This window comes from Cricetulus griseus, chromosome 5 (assembly GCF_003668045.3).
Source record: "Cricetulus griseus strain 17A/GY chromosome 5, alternate assembly CriGri-PICRH-1.0, whole genome shotgun sequence".
Lineage (NCBI taxonomy): Eukaryota > Metazoa > Chordata > Mammalia > Rodentia > Cricetidae > Cricetulus > Cricetulus griseus.
Window position 1 is genome coordinate 144753991 of NC_048598.1, and position 16692 is coordinate 144770682.

General features: G+C 39.4%; 1 protein-coding gene across 1 annotated transcript in view; it reads right to left on the bottom strand.

Moving 5' to 3' along the window:
* The window catches only part of Ttc6 (tetratricopeptide repeat domain 6), a 155862-nt gene that overhangs the window by 53490 nt on the left and 85680 nt on the right, over positions 1-16692 (bottom strand). The window contains exons 8-10 of the mRNA XM_027419632.2: positions 16260-16352; positions 13965-14039; positions 7272-7630 (exon numbers count right to left, since the gene is read on the bottom strand). Of these exons, the coding sequence (XP_027275433.1) occupies positions 7272-7630; positions 13965-14039; positions 16260-16352 (527 nt within the window). The remainder of the gene's footprint in view (positions 1-7271; positions 7631-13964; positions 14040-16259; positions 16353-16692) is intronic.

The window sequence follows — 16692 nt, forward strand, 5'->3', positions numbered from 1 at the left end:
ACTCAGATCTTCTGGAGATCAGTAGATGCTAACTAAACTTTTCAGTATCCAATGTCACTGAGTCCATTACAATAAAATTAATAAAGTGATAGGAATGAGTATTATTAACTTGGACTGTCTAATAATGAACCTATGGAGGCCCCACCCTGTAGTCATTTTCTCCTCTTGGAACATTGCAGCAGTGAGTGACTCAGAAATAATTCGGTGTAAACAAGGAATTCAGTGTAGACAAGGTAATAAAGACCAAGCAGAAATTTCTCGAGGTGCCCCATCCTACCCCAAACTACCCTGAAGTAACACAGCACACAATAAAATCCACCAGATCACTGAAACAAATGCATTCATAGCAATGGCACCATCACCAATTTCAAAGAAAAATAGAGGTGACCATGCCACATCTCCATTTCCTGTCTGGCCAGTGTTAAAATCAAATGTCTGGAAGCAAATTACTATAACTAACCATGAGTGTACTTTCAACCCAGTGTTGATTACAATCACCACCCTAGGACTAGATGTGGTAACTGCATTTACTGAAGCAATGGTCACACACTTTCTGGCATCTGATTTGCAGCTGCTGACCTGGATTTCTTTTTCCATGGCTGTGACATCATGCATCAAGGGAAGCTTACATGCATACAGCAGGAACTCTAGGATGGCCTACCCACCATCTTTCCTGTCCTACAATGTCACTGTGATCTGAAGAGCTAAACTATTATTCATGCATTCCTATTAGACCTTTGTCAGACTCTCATCATGTCCACCTGCTCCTTGCACAGTCTTGACCATCTGAGAAAATCTTTCAATATTTTCAATTGCTCCAGTAAAAATCTTTGGAAGTATCTTAATTGGTTTCTTTCTCCTATCTTACAAATAATCTGTGAGCAAATATTGTTGGCTATACTCACAATATCCATCTAGACTATGGCCACTTTTACCACCTGTGTTGCTATCACTTCAGACTGAGCAGCCATTTTACACATGGATCCTTCACTAGATTTCTTGTGGGTCTCTATTCTTCCACTACAATTCCTTAATTCATATCGCTACCATAGTGAGTCTTCTGGAAGATATAGTTGATCACTTCAACATACTACACTCGACTCTCAAGGTCTCCTTTGGCATTTAAAGATCCAAAATATTTATCATAGCCTACAAACATCTCTATCCTCTTCTCAAGTTCACAATGACTTACAAGCATGTTTTCCCTTTTGTTTTTAATTTACATGTATGCTTATGGTGTATGTATGTATGTACACAAATATGTATTAGGTTCAAACTACCATAGATGCACATAGACATGCCATAAGGGGGTGTTGGGAGTCACTCATTATCATGCTCCACTCTATCCCTGAGTGACAGTATCTCACTGAGCCTAAACTTGCTAGCTTGCTAGTGATCTGCTGGAACCCACCTGTCCCTGCCTTTCTACACCCCCAGTGCTGGGTTACATGCATATTCACCCCCCCCAAAGATGAGGTTACAGGCACATGCACCCATGCCCATCATTTTTATGTGAGTACTGAGAATCTGAACTCACGTTTCTATGCTTATACAAGCATTCTTACCCACTAAGCCATCTCCAGTGCCTTGGTTTCTTAAGAGAGTAATGGCACATTCATCACTTACTATGGCCAAGAGAACCTGGTATTATCCCCTCAAAATACTTCCTTGACCTCATTTTCTTACCAATCTCTTGTGTTCTAGACACCAGTCTGGGTGCTGTCCAAAAACAGTAAATGTATCTCCAACTCAGGGCATTTGCACTAGCTTTTACCTTTTCTTTAGAGATTTAAATGCTCCATTCCTCCAAACCATTCAGTCACAGAGGCATCTGAGCAAGCTGTCCAAAACAGCAGCCCCCACTGCCCTGCCTTATTCTCTTCATAGTACATATCACTTCCTTAATATCACCAGTTAACCTCACCACTGTCACTTTCCCACTAGAATATAAATGCTATGAGGGCAGGAAATTGGTTAGCATTCTTCGCTGTCCACATTCACAGCGGTGAATGGTATCTGGTATAGAGAAGGTGCTCAATAAATTTACCCTGAAGAAATGGAGTGCTGGACTAAAATAATAACTCCCTTCCCTACCTTCTCGCTTCCTCCTTCCATCTACAGTACTTGCCAGCATTGAAGCAGAGGTGACTATCAGTTCTAAGATCCATTTACAAAATAAGCACTTAAAATTAAAATTCATGTGCATTTCCTTTACAGCTCTGTAAATCTGGGAAAGAGCACAGTTAGGTTTTCATTTGCAAAGCCCATTGATCTGCTCTGCAATATACTCACAGTAAATGGAGATATTTGTCCAGATTCCCTGCTTTCCACTGATTTCCCCAAAAGACTTTTTAAAAAGAAAATAAAAAAGTCACATTTAGCCATAAATGTAAGTTCAGTAGAAAAAAAATCACACAATGTTGAAGGAATAAAGTAAACCTCGGAGAAGTCTCTTCTTAACCCATCCCCAACAACTACCTATACCACAGAAACAATCAGTGTCAGAGCTTAAAGGATATAGTCCCATGTTCTCTATATAACATGCAAGTGCACATTTAACATACATGCATAGGCATGAAGCTTAATCTATTTGTTTGACTGTGTTCCCATGTACACATCAAAACTATATTAATGGTGATTTAGCGATGGGACTGCAATATTTTCTAATTTTTTTACAATGAGCATGTAGTATTTTATTAGCTGATAAAATAATTGTATCTTAAAGGAAACTCGGAACCAGAAGCTGCTAGGCAAGTTTCTAGAAGAATGTAAAAAATAAACACAGATAATGGGTGAACTTTTACAAGGAAAAGCTATAGTCTCAGATCATTGAAATTAAATAGCCCAAATTAAAAGGGAAGAAAAAAAGCATGATCAGAAAGTCTAGATCCATGTTTCATAGCCAAGAGAATGGTTCATGGTTTCCCATTTGAAGGAAAAACACAGTAAATTAACCTGCTGCCCCATCTGCCATGCAGGGACGCCAGGCTCTCAAGGAATATGTATACATGTAATTAGCTTGACATTGCATGTGACACTGTTGAAGGGAACAGGGACATTTTCAAAGGCTTAAATTTTGTTGTTCAAGATATTCTATTTGTATAAGGATAAAGTTGACTTTACGTCTGACATGTGAGATTTTTGAGCTGGCATTAACTTCAACAGATAAGCTCATCATCCAGATGAGGAAACAGCCTAAGAAATAAAGTGGTGTGGCCTGGTCACCAAGGGCCTAGTGCATGGCAGCTAGGAATCAGAAGCAGAGAAGTTGACACATCCTGGTTCCTGGAACTGAACTGCCTCCAGTTCTCAGAGAAACAGAATAAGGAAAAGCTTAACCATGCCAGATGAGCAAAGACATCATCTACCTACGGTTCCCTCTACTCCCTCACTGGCCAGTCCCATGACTCAGGGCTTGGAGCTGAAAATGTCATCTAAAGGAACATGCAAAGCCTTGCTATTACTACAGGTAGGTGGCATTCGGCCATAACCTAGCTGAAGGGGGAAGTGACAGGGGCAGCCTGTCTCAAGGGGACTGGAAAGAAATGCATGAGGCTGGGATTTTAATTAGTCCAAATGACCTTCTGCAGGAACAGCCTTCTGGAGTCAAGATTTGACTTGATATGTGAAAGTGCATGTGATCTTCTTCCAATCTCTAAGGGAGTCAGGCAAGAACAGCTGCCATTCAGCAAGAGAAAAATAGTAAGGATGATATTTCTTAGTTAGAAAAATTAATGAAAAATGTCCTAAATATAGAAATAAAATTATCATCAAGTTGCTCCCTAACTTGTTGTGAGCTAAAGGTGAATTAGTTGAAAGTTTCCCAGGGAAATGGAAAGTACAGATGTACTCTCCAGGGTACAGGGCTTCATCGACAGCACAGAAAGGCCCCTGCTATACTTCCTGCAGTGAATGTCACAGCATACGCAAATTTTAAGCTAGGTTACTAAAAGAGGCAAATACATTTCTCTAAATGGTGAAAGCTGGCTAGATCCCACATATGAGAGGGGAACATACATGTTTTTTTCTTCCTTAGGTTGCATGACCTCACTTAAAACTCATGGAATACTACTCAGCAGAAAAAAAAAAAAAAAATGGAATCTTGAAATTCGCAGGCAAATGGATGGAACTAGATGAAACTATTCTGAGCGAGGTAACCCAATCACAAAACAAGCATGGTATGTACTCACTCATTTGTGGATTTTAGACATAGAATAAAGGATTACCAGCCTACAATCCACACTGCCAGAGAAGCTAGTAAACAAAGAGGATCCTAAGAGAGACATACATGGTCCCCTGGAGAAGGGGAAAGGGACAAGATCTCCTGAGCAAATTGGGAGCATGGGGGAGGCGGGAGGGAGCTAGGAGAATGAGAGGGGGAGAAGGGGGTGAGGAGGACATAAGAGAGCAGAAAGGTTGAGTGAGGGGGAGAATAGAAGAAAACAAGAAAGGAAATACCATAATACAGGGAGACGTTTTAGACTTAAAGAGAAATCAAGCACTAGGGGAATGTCTGGAGATCTACAAAGATGACACCAACTAACAATCTAAGCAACAGAAGAGAGGCTACATTAAATGCCCTCCCCTGATAATGAGATTAATGACTGACTTATATGCCATCCTATAGCCTTCATCCAGCAGCTGGTAGAAGTAGACACAGACACCCACAGCTAAATCTTGAACTGAACTGAAATCCAGTTGCAGAGAAGGACAAGTGATGAGCAAAGGGGTCCAGACCAGGCTGGTGAAACCCACAGAAACAGCTGACCTGAACAAGGGAGAGATCTTGATCCCAAGACTGATATCTGGGAAACCAGCACAGGAATGATCCAGACCCTAGGAACGTCGGTGTAAGTAAGGAGACCTTGGAAATCTGTGGGGCCTCCTGTAGTAGATCAGTACTTATCCCTAGCAGAGGTGTAGACTTTGGGAGCCCATTCCATATAGAGGAATAGTCCCTGAGCCAAGACACACAGGGGTGGGCTTAGGCCCTATCCCAAAGGATATGATAGACTCTGATGGCCCCCTATGGAAGGCCTCACCCTCCCTGGGGAGCAGAAAGGGTATGGGATAGGTAGGGTTTTAGTTGGGGTTGGGATGGTAGGGGAGGAGGAGAGGGAACTGGGATTGATATGTAAAACAATCTTGTTTCTAATTCAAATAAAAAAAGAAAAAACTCATTATGCATTCTAAATCTACCTATTGTCCTGCAAATTTTGTGATGTTGTTTTTCTTTAAAGCTCAACTGCATTCATATATATATATATATATATATATATGTGAGTGCATATATATATATATATATATGTGAGTGCACATACTAAAATGTACATGTGCATGAGTGTAACATGTAGCAAAAACAAGAAAGGCTAATTAGGGGATTCCATAAGGCTAAATGCAGGCAATGTGAAGGGCCATAAAAGAGGACATAAAGAAAACGGATTTTCTAGTTTTAACTATGCCGAGGACTATTTGTTTGAGGTGGTAGATAAGTGTACAAAATCTGTTTGGGAGCAAAAGTCTAAACACCAGTGTGAAGCTCCACAGCTTCTGCTCCCAATGTCTACTTTAACTGTATAGAAGTCCACTGACAGCTACAATCTTTGGGTCTGGTTAGTTTTGGTGGGTAATTTTTTTTATTTGCAACTTGTTTATAATAAATGCTCAAATGAATTCTTAAATTGGTGAAACTTAATATTCAAAAGGACAAAAGGTCTTTAAGGATTGCAAAAACTCCCAGAAAGTGTTTAAACTGCTCCTATACCCTTTATATAGATAGACGTCACCTGGGGAACAGTCAAAATGATGTGGTCTTGTCTTTCACAATGGTGACAGAGGTTCATTCTTGAAATCAACAGATGTATCAAAAATGCTTAGCAAATGTCTGATTCTTCCCTAAGGGATTTTTCTCAACTCAGAGAAATGTATCTGAAACCTCCTTAAAATCTTCCTGCTACAGTAGAGCACTGGAGACCAGCACACAGGAGAACTCAGGTACAGCTGGCCTCTGCCCCTGCTGTCACCGACAAAGTTTTAAGTTCCACACTCCCAAGATAATAAATCACCAACCACACCAAAAAGCCAGCATGTATTAATAACAACAAAATGAATTAAACATTTCTACCTACTGATCACCAGGAAAGTCTTGACTTTCCAAGTGGGCATGAGGTTAACAAACTATCACCTGAGAATTTCTAAAGAGAAATCATCCCTGGGCTTTCTGGAAACTTCTGTAAGATGCATTGGTTAAAAGAAGCATCTGTGTTGTAAACAGTAAACATGAACATATCAGGAGCTGGTGCTCTTTCCACTTCTGGTTCTCCACATTTTGAAAATATGCCAACTATTATTACCTCCAATTGGTGTAAAAACATAATTACATTTGTGTGTTGATCCTCTAAAAAAGGCTCACAACACACAAAATATTTAAGCTTATATTTATTACACAATTCAACAAAAATGTAAATCTGAAAACAGTTAAATACTAGCAACCTATTTTGATCTTGGAATGAATGGTATTCATTGAGAATAGCGAATGATACAGAAACAACTGACCTGAACAAGGGGGAGCTCATGAACCCCAGACTTATAACTGGGAAACCAGCACAGGACCGATCCAGACCTCCTGAGCATGGGTGTCAGTGAGGAGGCCTCAGCAATCTATGGGGCCTCTGGTAGTAGATCAGTATTTATCCCTAGCATACAAATAGACTTTGGGAGCCCAACCCACATAAAGGGATGCTCTCCCAGCCTAAACACATGGGGAAGGGCCTAGGCCCTGCTCCAAATGATGACAGACTTTTAAGATCCCCCTTGGAAGGCCTCACCCTCCCTGGGGAGCAGAAAGGGAATGGGATAGGAAGTTAGTGGGGGAAGGGAGGAAGACAGAACTGAGATCGACATGTAAAATAATCTTGTTTCTAACATAAATTTAAAAAAATAGAAAAAACCAAAAGGATCTAAAAGCATTTAAAAAATTGAATAGGGATTAGATCTGTGCATCAAGCCAGTTTAGCAAATGCATTGTTACATTTTTTTTTCTTTCCACTAAGAGCCTCTTTAAGACATAAAATGGATTCAGTCTTACAACAGGAAATTAAGTAATTCACATATTCATACTATAGAATACCTACATATTTTTAAAGGGAGATGTACTCTCCAGCCAGCCTATTTTCCATAGAGAATTAACAGTAACTGTACTGAATGAAATCATCAAATTAAGTCCCCAAACTACAGTATCCCCCCACAAGCCATAAAAAATTGAACCAAACCTTTCTAATTTCTTTGGAGGCCTGGACAGATATTCATATACAAGTGCAAGCTTCTGGAATTTCAATCCTTTCTTTTTCCATAGTCCCTTCTTTTTCCTAGGGTATACAATGTAGGAAAATCCAGCTTTTCTTGATGCTTCAACAAGAGAAAAGGACAAGTATTTCAAACTGTCAGACTCTTTCAGAGTTTCCAAGCTGCTCTTGAAGGTGGGTTCAAGTGTGGCCCTTTGTCTGGCAAGCTGGTGCTCCAGCTCCTTCTTCTTCTGGTACCTCAGCTGTTTCAGGTTGGTGTCTATGTCATCCTTTAGTACAAATGGTGGGCTCTCTTCTTTCCTCAATTCAACAACAGACTTTGATCTCTTAATAAGAGAACAGAAGTGGAGACATTGGATCACTCGGGTTCTCACTCATTTCACGTGGAAACAATTCCCACCCGGGTAGAGAAGGAGGAAAGAGAAAGTGGGAAGGATCAGTTGGGAGGGGAAAAGAAGAAAATAATCGTGTTAATAAGAATTACTTCTTAAAGGAAGTCCACCCTCCCACCCAAAAAAGGAAAGGTGTTACGATTAATCTTTCCGCCAAAAGCCACCGAGCCCCACCTCCATGTGTGCCAGCTTTATGCCAGCCACCCTCCTGAGTTAGGGCCCAAATGAATACACAGCAACTTGTATTAGGTTCAAAGCTGCTTGGCCAATGACTAGGATTCTCATCTGTTAGCTCAGTCTTAATTATCATAAATCTATATATTTTATAAGACTTATCTTATCGGATGCCTTATTGGCGTCCCTCCTTGCCGGTGGCTCACATCCTGCTGCTGGAGGAAGCGAAGGGGAAAGAAGGACGCTTCCTGTTTCCTCGCTTAAATATGAGTCTCCTTGCTATGTCACTTGGGGCCTGGATCACCACTTATCTACTACATTTCCCAGAATCCTCTTTGACTCCTAGTACTGTCTAACTTGCTGCCATTGGCCAAACAGTATTTTATCAACAATCAATAAGATAAACATACACAGTACACTCCCCATCAGAAAGGAAAGAAGGTCCCGGGTTCAGGATTTGCTTTTCCCGTTCAAAAGCCCATGTTTCCTGAATGGGGGAGGCTGGGTGGTTTCCCAAGGGGGCAGAGGCTGGGATTGAGGCAACAGGGCAGGGTCCCAGGGGAGAGGAGACACCCACAAGTAATCACTGAACTGAACTGGAATCCAGTTGCAGAGAAGGACGAGTGATGAGCAAAGGGGTCCAGACCAGGCTGGTGAAACCCACAGAAACAGCTGACCTGAACAAGGGAGAGCTCTTGATCCCAAGACTGATATCTGGGAAACCAGCACAGGAATGATCCAGACCCTAGGAACGTCGGTGTAAGTGAGGAGACCTTGGAAATCTATGGGACCTCCTGTAGTAGATCAGTACTTATCCCTAGCATAGGTGTGGACTTTGGGAGCCCATTCCATGTAGAGGAATAGTCCCTGAGCCAAGACACACAGGGGTGGGCTTAGGCCCTATCCCAAAGGATATGATAGACTCTGATGGCCCCCTATGGAAGGCCTCACCCTCCCTGGGGAGCAGAAAGGGTATGAGATAAGTAGGGTGTTAGTTGGGAGTGGGATGGTAGGGGAGGAGGAGAGGGAGAGGGAATTGGGATTGACATGTAAAACAATCTTGTTTCTAATTCAAATTAAAAAATCTGAAATAAAAAATATGAAGTTGGGAGTGACATGTGTTAGGAGGGTCTGGATGTGTTAAAGGGGATAATGGGTGTGTATGATCACATTGTATACATATATGAAATTCTCAATAAATTTAAAATATTTTAAAAAGAGTTGGGAAAAAAGAAAACAGAAGTGGAATTGTATATAATCAATTGAGTTGTTCTGCACTTAAAATCAATAGAATCACAACTGCAATTAGTATGGTTAGGCTTAATTGAATAAAAATTAACAATATATTCTTAAAGGTGTCACTTGTATATAAAATTGAACAAAATAGCAGGTTTCATCATTGCAGTTTAATACATGTGTATAATGTACTTTGACCACATTCATCCCCATCCTTATCCCTTCCTCTTCCCAAAAAGTCTCCCTTCTATTTCCAGTCTCTCTTTTTTTTTTTTTTTTTTTGGTTTTTCGAGACAGGGTTTCTCTGTGTAGCTTTGGAGCCTATCCTGGCACTCACTCTGTAGACCAGGCTGGCCTCGAATTCACAGAGATCTGCCTGCCTCTGCCTCCCGAGTCCTAGGATTAAACGTGTGTGCCACCAAAGCCCGGCTCCATGTCTCTTAAAAATCTAGATCTACATATGAGAGAAAAATACAATGTTCACCTTTCTTCATAGGACCTGTTTCACAGCATATGGTGATCTCCAGCTTACAGCCACTCCCCCACAAAGGACGAAATTCCAACCTCCTTTATTCTGCACACACTCACTTATCTACTGGTGGCATCTAGACTGATGATAATGTGTCTGTTGTGAACAGAGTTCCAATAACCATGGGTATGCAGACAGGCTTATTGTATACTGACTTAGATTCATTCAGGACTATACATGAAAGCAATTAAGCTGGCTAATGTGGTAGCTCTGTTTTTAGTCTCCTGACTAATCTCTGTTGACTTTCCACCACAGCTACACTGATTTATAATCCCACTAGTAGTATGCATAGGATTCCCTTTGCCCATGCCCTGCCCAATGCTTGTTGTCATTTGTTTTCTTGATTATGGTCATACTGATTGTGATGAGACAAAGTGTCAGTGTAGCTTTGCTTTGCCCTTACCTGGTGGCTAAAAATGGTAGACCTTTTCCCATGTATTTATCAGCCATTTTGACTTCAGATCTTGAAAACTGTTTACTTCATTTGCCCATTTAATGATTGGATTCTTCTGTTTGTTTTTGTGGTTGCTGTTCTTCCTACACTCTGGATATTAACTTCTATCACACAAATATCTGCAAAGATTTTTTTCCACATTTTGTAGGTTGTCCCTCCACTCTGCTAATAGTTTCCTTCTGGAACAGATTTTTTTTTTATTTCATACAATCTCACTTGTCAGTTCTTACTAAGATTTCCTGAGCTACCGGGGACCTATTCAGAGAGTTGTTGCTCATGCCAATATCTTAGAGTGTTTTTTGTCAATAATTTCAAAGTCCCATGTCTTACATTAAGATACATGATGTAGTCTGAATTGCCTTTAAGATATAAGGATCTAGTTTTATCCTTCTATTTGTGAGTATCCAGTTTTCCCAGAGCCACTTGTTAGAGACTGGTTTTTGTAACATATGCTTTTCGCACTTGCTGAGAACCTGATGACTGTGGCCTTATGAGTTCTCCACTTTATTATGCTACCTTTTTGTCTCTCTTGTGCTATTACCCTGCTATCTTTAGTATCATGGCTATGCTATCATCTTAAAGCAGGGACTGTGGTACTTCTAGCTTTGCCCTTTGTGCTCAGAACTGATTTGGCTGGTCAGTTTTTTGCTTTTACACAGGGTTTTTTTTTTCATTTCTTTAAAGAATTTCATGGGAATTTTGATGCTCATTGCAATGAACTTATAGATAACTTTTGGTAACATAGCCATATTCATAATATTAGCTCTGCCAGCCATGAACACAGGAAATATTTCCATCTTCTAGCATCTTCAAACTATTTCTCCAGTGTTTTATAGGCTTCATTATAAAGATTTTCCACTTCCTTTGTTAGATTTTGTGCTGGGTTGGTATTTATCAACTCAACACAAACCTAGATATATCTGGGAAGAGAGAATCTTAATTGAGAAAGTGCCTCCATCAGATTGGCCTATGGTCAATCCTATGTTGCGTTTTCTCGATCAGTTATTAATATGGGGGGATAGCTCACTGTGAGTGGTACCACCCCTGGGTAGGTGGTCCTGGATGGTTAAAGAAAGTGGGTGAACATGCCATGAGGAACAAGGCAGTAAACAGCATAACTCCATGGCTTCTGCTTCAGCTCCTGCCTCCAGGCTTCTGCCTTGAGAGCAGTCCTAATTCCCCCAGTAGTGGAGTGTGACCTGAGAGATGTAAGATGAAATGAACCTTTTCCTCCCCAAGTTCCTTTTACTTTTGGGCTTTGTCACAGCAGTAGAACTCCTAACTAAAATACATTTATTTCTATGTTTCAGTTTCCCTGTTGCCTTTCTATTGTCATGCTTTTTCTTCTCCTTTGTAGCTAAAGCAAATGGTATTGTTTTCCTTCCCTGTTGCTTTTTTAGGATGTTCACTATTGATAGGTGTAAACAACTAATGACTTTTGTCTGCTAATAGTGTGCCCTACTATTTTGTACTTATTAGGCCTAAGTTTCCTGGTGTGGACTTTACATTCTTTTAGATAAAGGATCACAGTGAATAGGGATTAATTTGTCATCTTTCCCATTTGTAATCCTTTCATTTATTTCACTTTTCTTATTGCTAACTGAGACTCCTAGCACTGTATTGAACAAGAATACAAATAGCGGGCACACATGCATCATTCTTGATTGTAGAGAAAATTCTTTCAGTTCTTTCCCAGTTAGTGTAATGTTTTCCCAGTAATGTTGGCTACAGGTTTGTCCATAGATAACATAATTGCACTGAAGGTTGTTCCTTCGGTTTCTAGTTTCTTTGGGGATTTAATCATAAGGAATACTTTTTTGTTACCTATTTTGGCATGGTTGTGTGATTTCTACCTCTGACTCTACTTATGTGCTGTATTACATTTATTGATTTGCATGCCAAACCACAAATTTGCATCACTAGAATGAAAACAACTTGATGTTTTCCTAATGTATGGGCTTTTAATTCTTCACACGTATTTATTTTCTATGTGCATGCTATCACACATGTGTGACCATCACAGGACAATTTATGGGAGTTGGTTTCTTCTTTCCATCATAGGGGAGTTAGGGATCAAACTCACATTATCAGGCTTAGTGGTAACAACCCTTACCTGCTGAGCCACCTCACTAGCCATATCCTTGATGTGCTAATGATACGGTATACAAGCTAAATTTCATTGAGGATTTTTGTGTTTAAGTTTACCAAAGAAAATGGCATGGATTTTGGCAGTGATGGTGGTTATTTTCTGGGGTTTGGTATCAAAGTAATTATGGCTTTACAGAATAAATTTGGTTGAGCTCCTTCCCTTTTCATTTTATAGAATAATTTGAGGCTTTCCATTCTTGAGTTCTTTAAATGTCTATTAATGTTCTTAACGTTTATTCTTAAAAATCCGTTTATGAAGCTAACAGTAGCTTAAAGCAAAGTCCAATAATTTGGTTGGTTTTCATATAAACACTGTAAATTAAAAGTACTATGTAGATCCTTGGATGACCCCAACTAACAATGTAAGCAACAGTAGAGAGGCTATCTTAAATGCCCTTCTCTGATTGAGATTGATGAGATTGATGACTACCTTATATGCCATTCTTAAGCCTTCATCCAGTAGCTGATGGAAACAGAAGCAGAGATCCACAGCTAAACACTGAGCTGAACTCTGGAATCCAGTTGCAGAGGAGGAGTGATGAGCAAAGGGGTCAAGACCAGGCTGGTAAAACCCACAGAAACAGCTGACCTGAACAAGAAGGAGCTCATGGACCCCAGACTGATAGCTGGGAAACCAGCATAGGACTTTTCCAGAGCCCCTGAACATGGATGTCAGTTTGGAGGTCTGGGTAATCTTTGGGGTCTCTGGTAGTGAATCAGTATTTATTCCTAGTACACGAATGGACTTTGGGAGCCCATTCCACACAGAGGGTTACTCTCTCAGCCTACACACATGGGGAGGGTTCTAGACCCTACTCCAAATGCTATGACAGACTTTTAAAATCCCTCATGGAAGGCCTCATCCTCCCTGGGAAGCCGAAAGGGGATGGGATAAGGGGTCGGTGGGGGCAGGGGAGGAGGAGAGGGAGAGGGAACTGGGATTGACATGGAAAACAATCTTGTTTCTAATTTAAAGAAAAAATAGTATGTAAATTAAAACATACTATATAAATTGCCTTATTTTATAAAATTAATTTGTGAGTCTATTTTTAAAATCACTTTAACAACATTGTGTTACACTATTACTAACATATACTCTATAATAACTTTCCATTCAATATTTGTAACTTTAAATGACAAAATTCATCCTATTATATTATCTGATAATTAACCTAATTTTAGCATTAATATACTAACATATAATTATAAGTGACTTGCAGTGGCTATACATTAATCATTATAACTTTATAATAACATCACTAATAAAAGAAATTTTATTTTAAACTCTTTAGTGTAGCATTTTCTACCTATTGCCTGTCTGTCTCCCCGGGCTGGATAATACTCTGCATTTATTTACACTGGTTCTGGGAATTGAACTAAAGTCCTTGCACTTTACCAACTGAACTTTTGGACTATCTCACTGAGATGGTGTGTGTGTGTGTGTGTGTGTGTGTGTATTTTCACACCAATATGTATGAATTTAGGCCAAAAATCCACAAGCAAGAATTTCACAAAAGCTATTTGTGTATTTGAAATGTACCCACACCCATGGAGATAGTGACCCTGCATTATTTATTATACTCCCTATCTCATGAAACTATAATTAACACAAAGTATAATAATAAGAAATACTTTAACTGTTCAAACTTTGGGAAAGAACATAACATTATTTTTATTGCTAGAAATACAAACATATTTAGAATATAAAAGCCAAAATTTTATAATACCTTTAACCATGTATGTGGTGCACTGGGATATTCTTGGATATTCCCACATGATGCAGACTTTTTTATTAGAAAATTCTGTAAAATAATCAAATAAAAACATATTAACCATAGTTACTGTTCAGAAATCTAAGGTGTCATATAACAGTTGAGTGATGATAACTTTTGTAAAGTGATGAAAAACACAAATTCTAATTAAAATATACCTTTTTATTTATTAAGTCATTTCCTTAATAGAGAAGAGCAGGACTTAAGCCTTGTCACTTCATTTAGTCATTTTCATAGAAATGAACATTGCTAATTTTTAATTTAAGCTTGAGATAACAAAAATCAAGAACCCATGATGTGAAGGTACTCTGGGGTAAAGCCTCCTTGCTGGTGTAAATGGCACTGATTTGTGTATGTTCCACAGGTGTGCTGACACATGAGGCTACGTTAGTCAGACCTGGGAAAGACTCTTGCCCCTGGACAATCCCCTTTTCCTCCTTTTCTAATCTTTCAGAATTTTACACATGCATATAATGTGTTTGACCTAAGCCACCCCAACTCCCTTCCCTATGACTCTTCCCTATGCCATCTACCACTTTTCCTTCCCAACTTCATGTGCTCCATTTTCTTTAAATCAACGGAGTCTGCTTAGGGCCATCTACTGAAACACAGACAGCCTTTGATGTCATACATCCCTGAAGAGAATCAACCCTCCTCCCACAACAGTCGTCAATTGTCAATTACTCCTCAGCTGTGGGTGGAATCTCGGAAGCCCGTTCACACTCCATACTAGTATTTTGTCTTGCTTAATCTTTTGCAAGTCATGAAAGCCGTTTTAAGAATAAGAAACCTCAACCTTTCACTTCAGGCTAGGGGACCACATAAGCATCACCACTATAATGTCACCAAGAGGGGTGCTATCACAGTTAGAGTAAGAAAGCCCTGTCACAGTAGAGTAGAAACCAAGTGTGATGGATGTTCCTAGACAAATAAAAAGCAGTATCTATAATCCAAAACAATGCTGTCAATTACCGTAAAGAGTGTACGATTCAGGTACAAAGAGAACAGGGCGAGGTCAGCTCTGAATAGGTAAGAAACTGGATATATCACAGCTGCTGTGTGCTGAGGGAAAAGGATTTCCACAGACTGCAAAGATCTTGAGAACATCCCAGGCCATGTGAGCAGTGCTCAACAAACACAAAGATTGCCAGCAATTTTAGTTCACAAGGATTCTAGCAGAGGCAGAGTGTAGGTACATGGGTGTTAGATAGACGTAGAAACATACAGATAATACATAATTGAGACCAGGCTATGAGGTTTGGCTAACACTCTGGATACTTTTTATGTGGTAGGCTGAGACACAGCTGTGTCTGCTCAGACATCAGTGACATAATCATACCTGTGTCCTCCAATGGGTGAAAAGCTGCAGCTACTAAAGAGACCCTATGACAGGAAAGTATGAGAGGTGCCACTGCCACAAATTCTAGAAAATGAAAGTGTTTTCCAACCCAGAAAGTGTCTAATTAGGTTATATGGTTATTTTTAAGAGACAACTATTGTTCTAACAGTGGTGTGTATGGGCAATGACACCCCAGGCAGTAAGGAATAAAAATATCAAACACACATCAGGACAAGTAGCCAATAAATAATGGCAAAAAAAGGTAACAAAACTAACTGGGCATCAATACTACATCCCCAAAGTACTTCCTGGGAATATGAGGGACAAGGGCAGAAACACAGTCAGCCTAGATAGCTGACTAGAAAGCGAGTGTGACTTTCAGGACATTAATAAGCCACTCAAATAAATTACATACTTATCTCCAGTCTTATTTGTGGCTTAAGGAGTAGCCATGAAAACTCTTCAAGGACACAGAAGTCAAAAGAGCACATACAATCACCACATACAATGGTCACTTTTACTCTGCTCCTTAGCTATAAACATATTCCCTTTTGAGCCAAAAGATTCACACACACACACACACACACACACACACACACACACACACACACACACAAACACACACACATTTAAGCATCTAAGTTGTAGGCAAAAAAGAATTGGAAAGCTTGGAATTTTGGAGGAGAAAACACACACAAATATCCTGCCTTTGGTTAATGAATACTATCTTCTGAACATTCCAAGAACACCACAATGGGAATCAATGTGTTCACACATACTGCTGGCTGGTCTGAGATATTCCTCAAAGTAATAAGACACTAAGAAATGATTTCCAGAATAACTACAAACAGTTTCTGAGCTAAAGGAAGATATAATAATCAATTTAAATTCAGAGTAAAAGTCATACATACCTGAAAACTTCTTCTGGTGTAGGTATTTAAAATAATCACACTTTCCTTGCTTTCAGAAAGTTTCTCAGTTAAAATTCTACTTGTCTGAATACTCTGTGATAAAAAGATTAAATGATGTATTAAATAATGTTATGAAATATTTTCAACATTTATACTCACTGCTATTTCACTGAACAACATTGTTAGCAAAATAATAAAAGACTTGTAGTAAAAGAATTACTTCCAGTGGTTCATGAGCGTCCAAAAAAAAAAAAAAAAAGAAAGAAAACTTCTTGTTAACGCAAAACCCATAATGCAGGTCAAGCCTTTAGTCAAATGGGAATGTGCACTTGATTTCTGTAATATTAATTCTTAGAGGAGTTATTGATGACATTACAATCTCATAGAGTAGCACTAGACATCTTACATATCAACACCAGAATTATTATCAAGA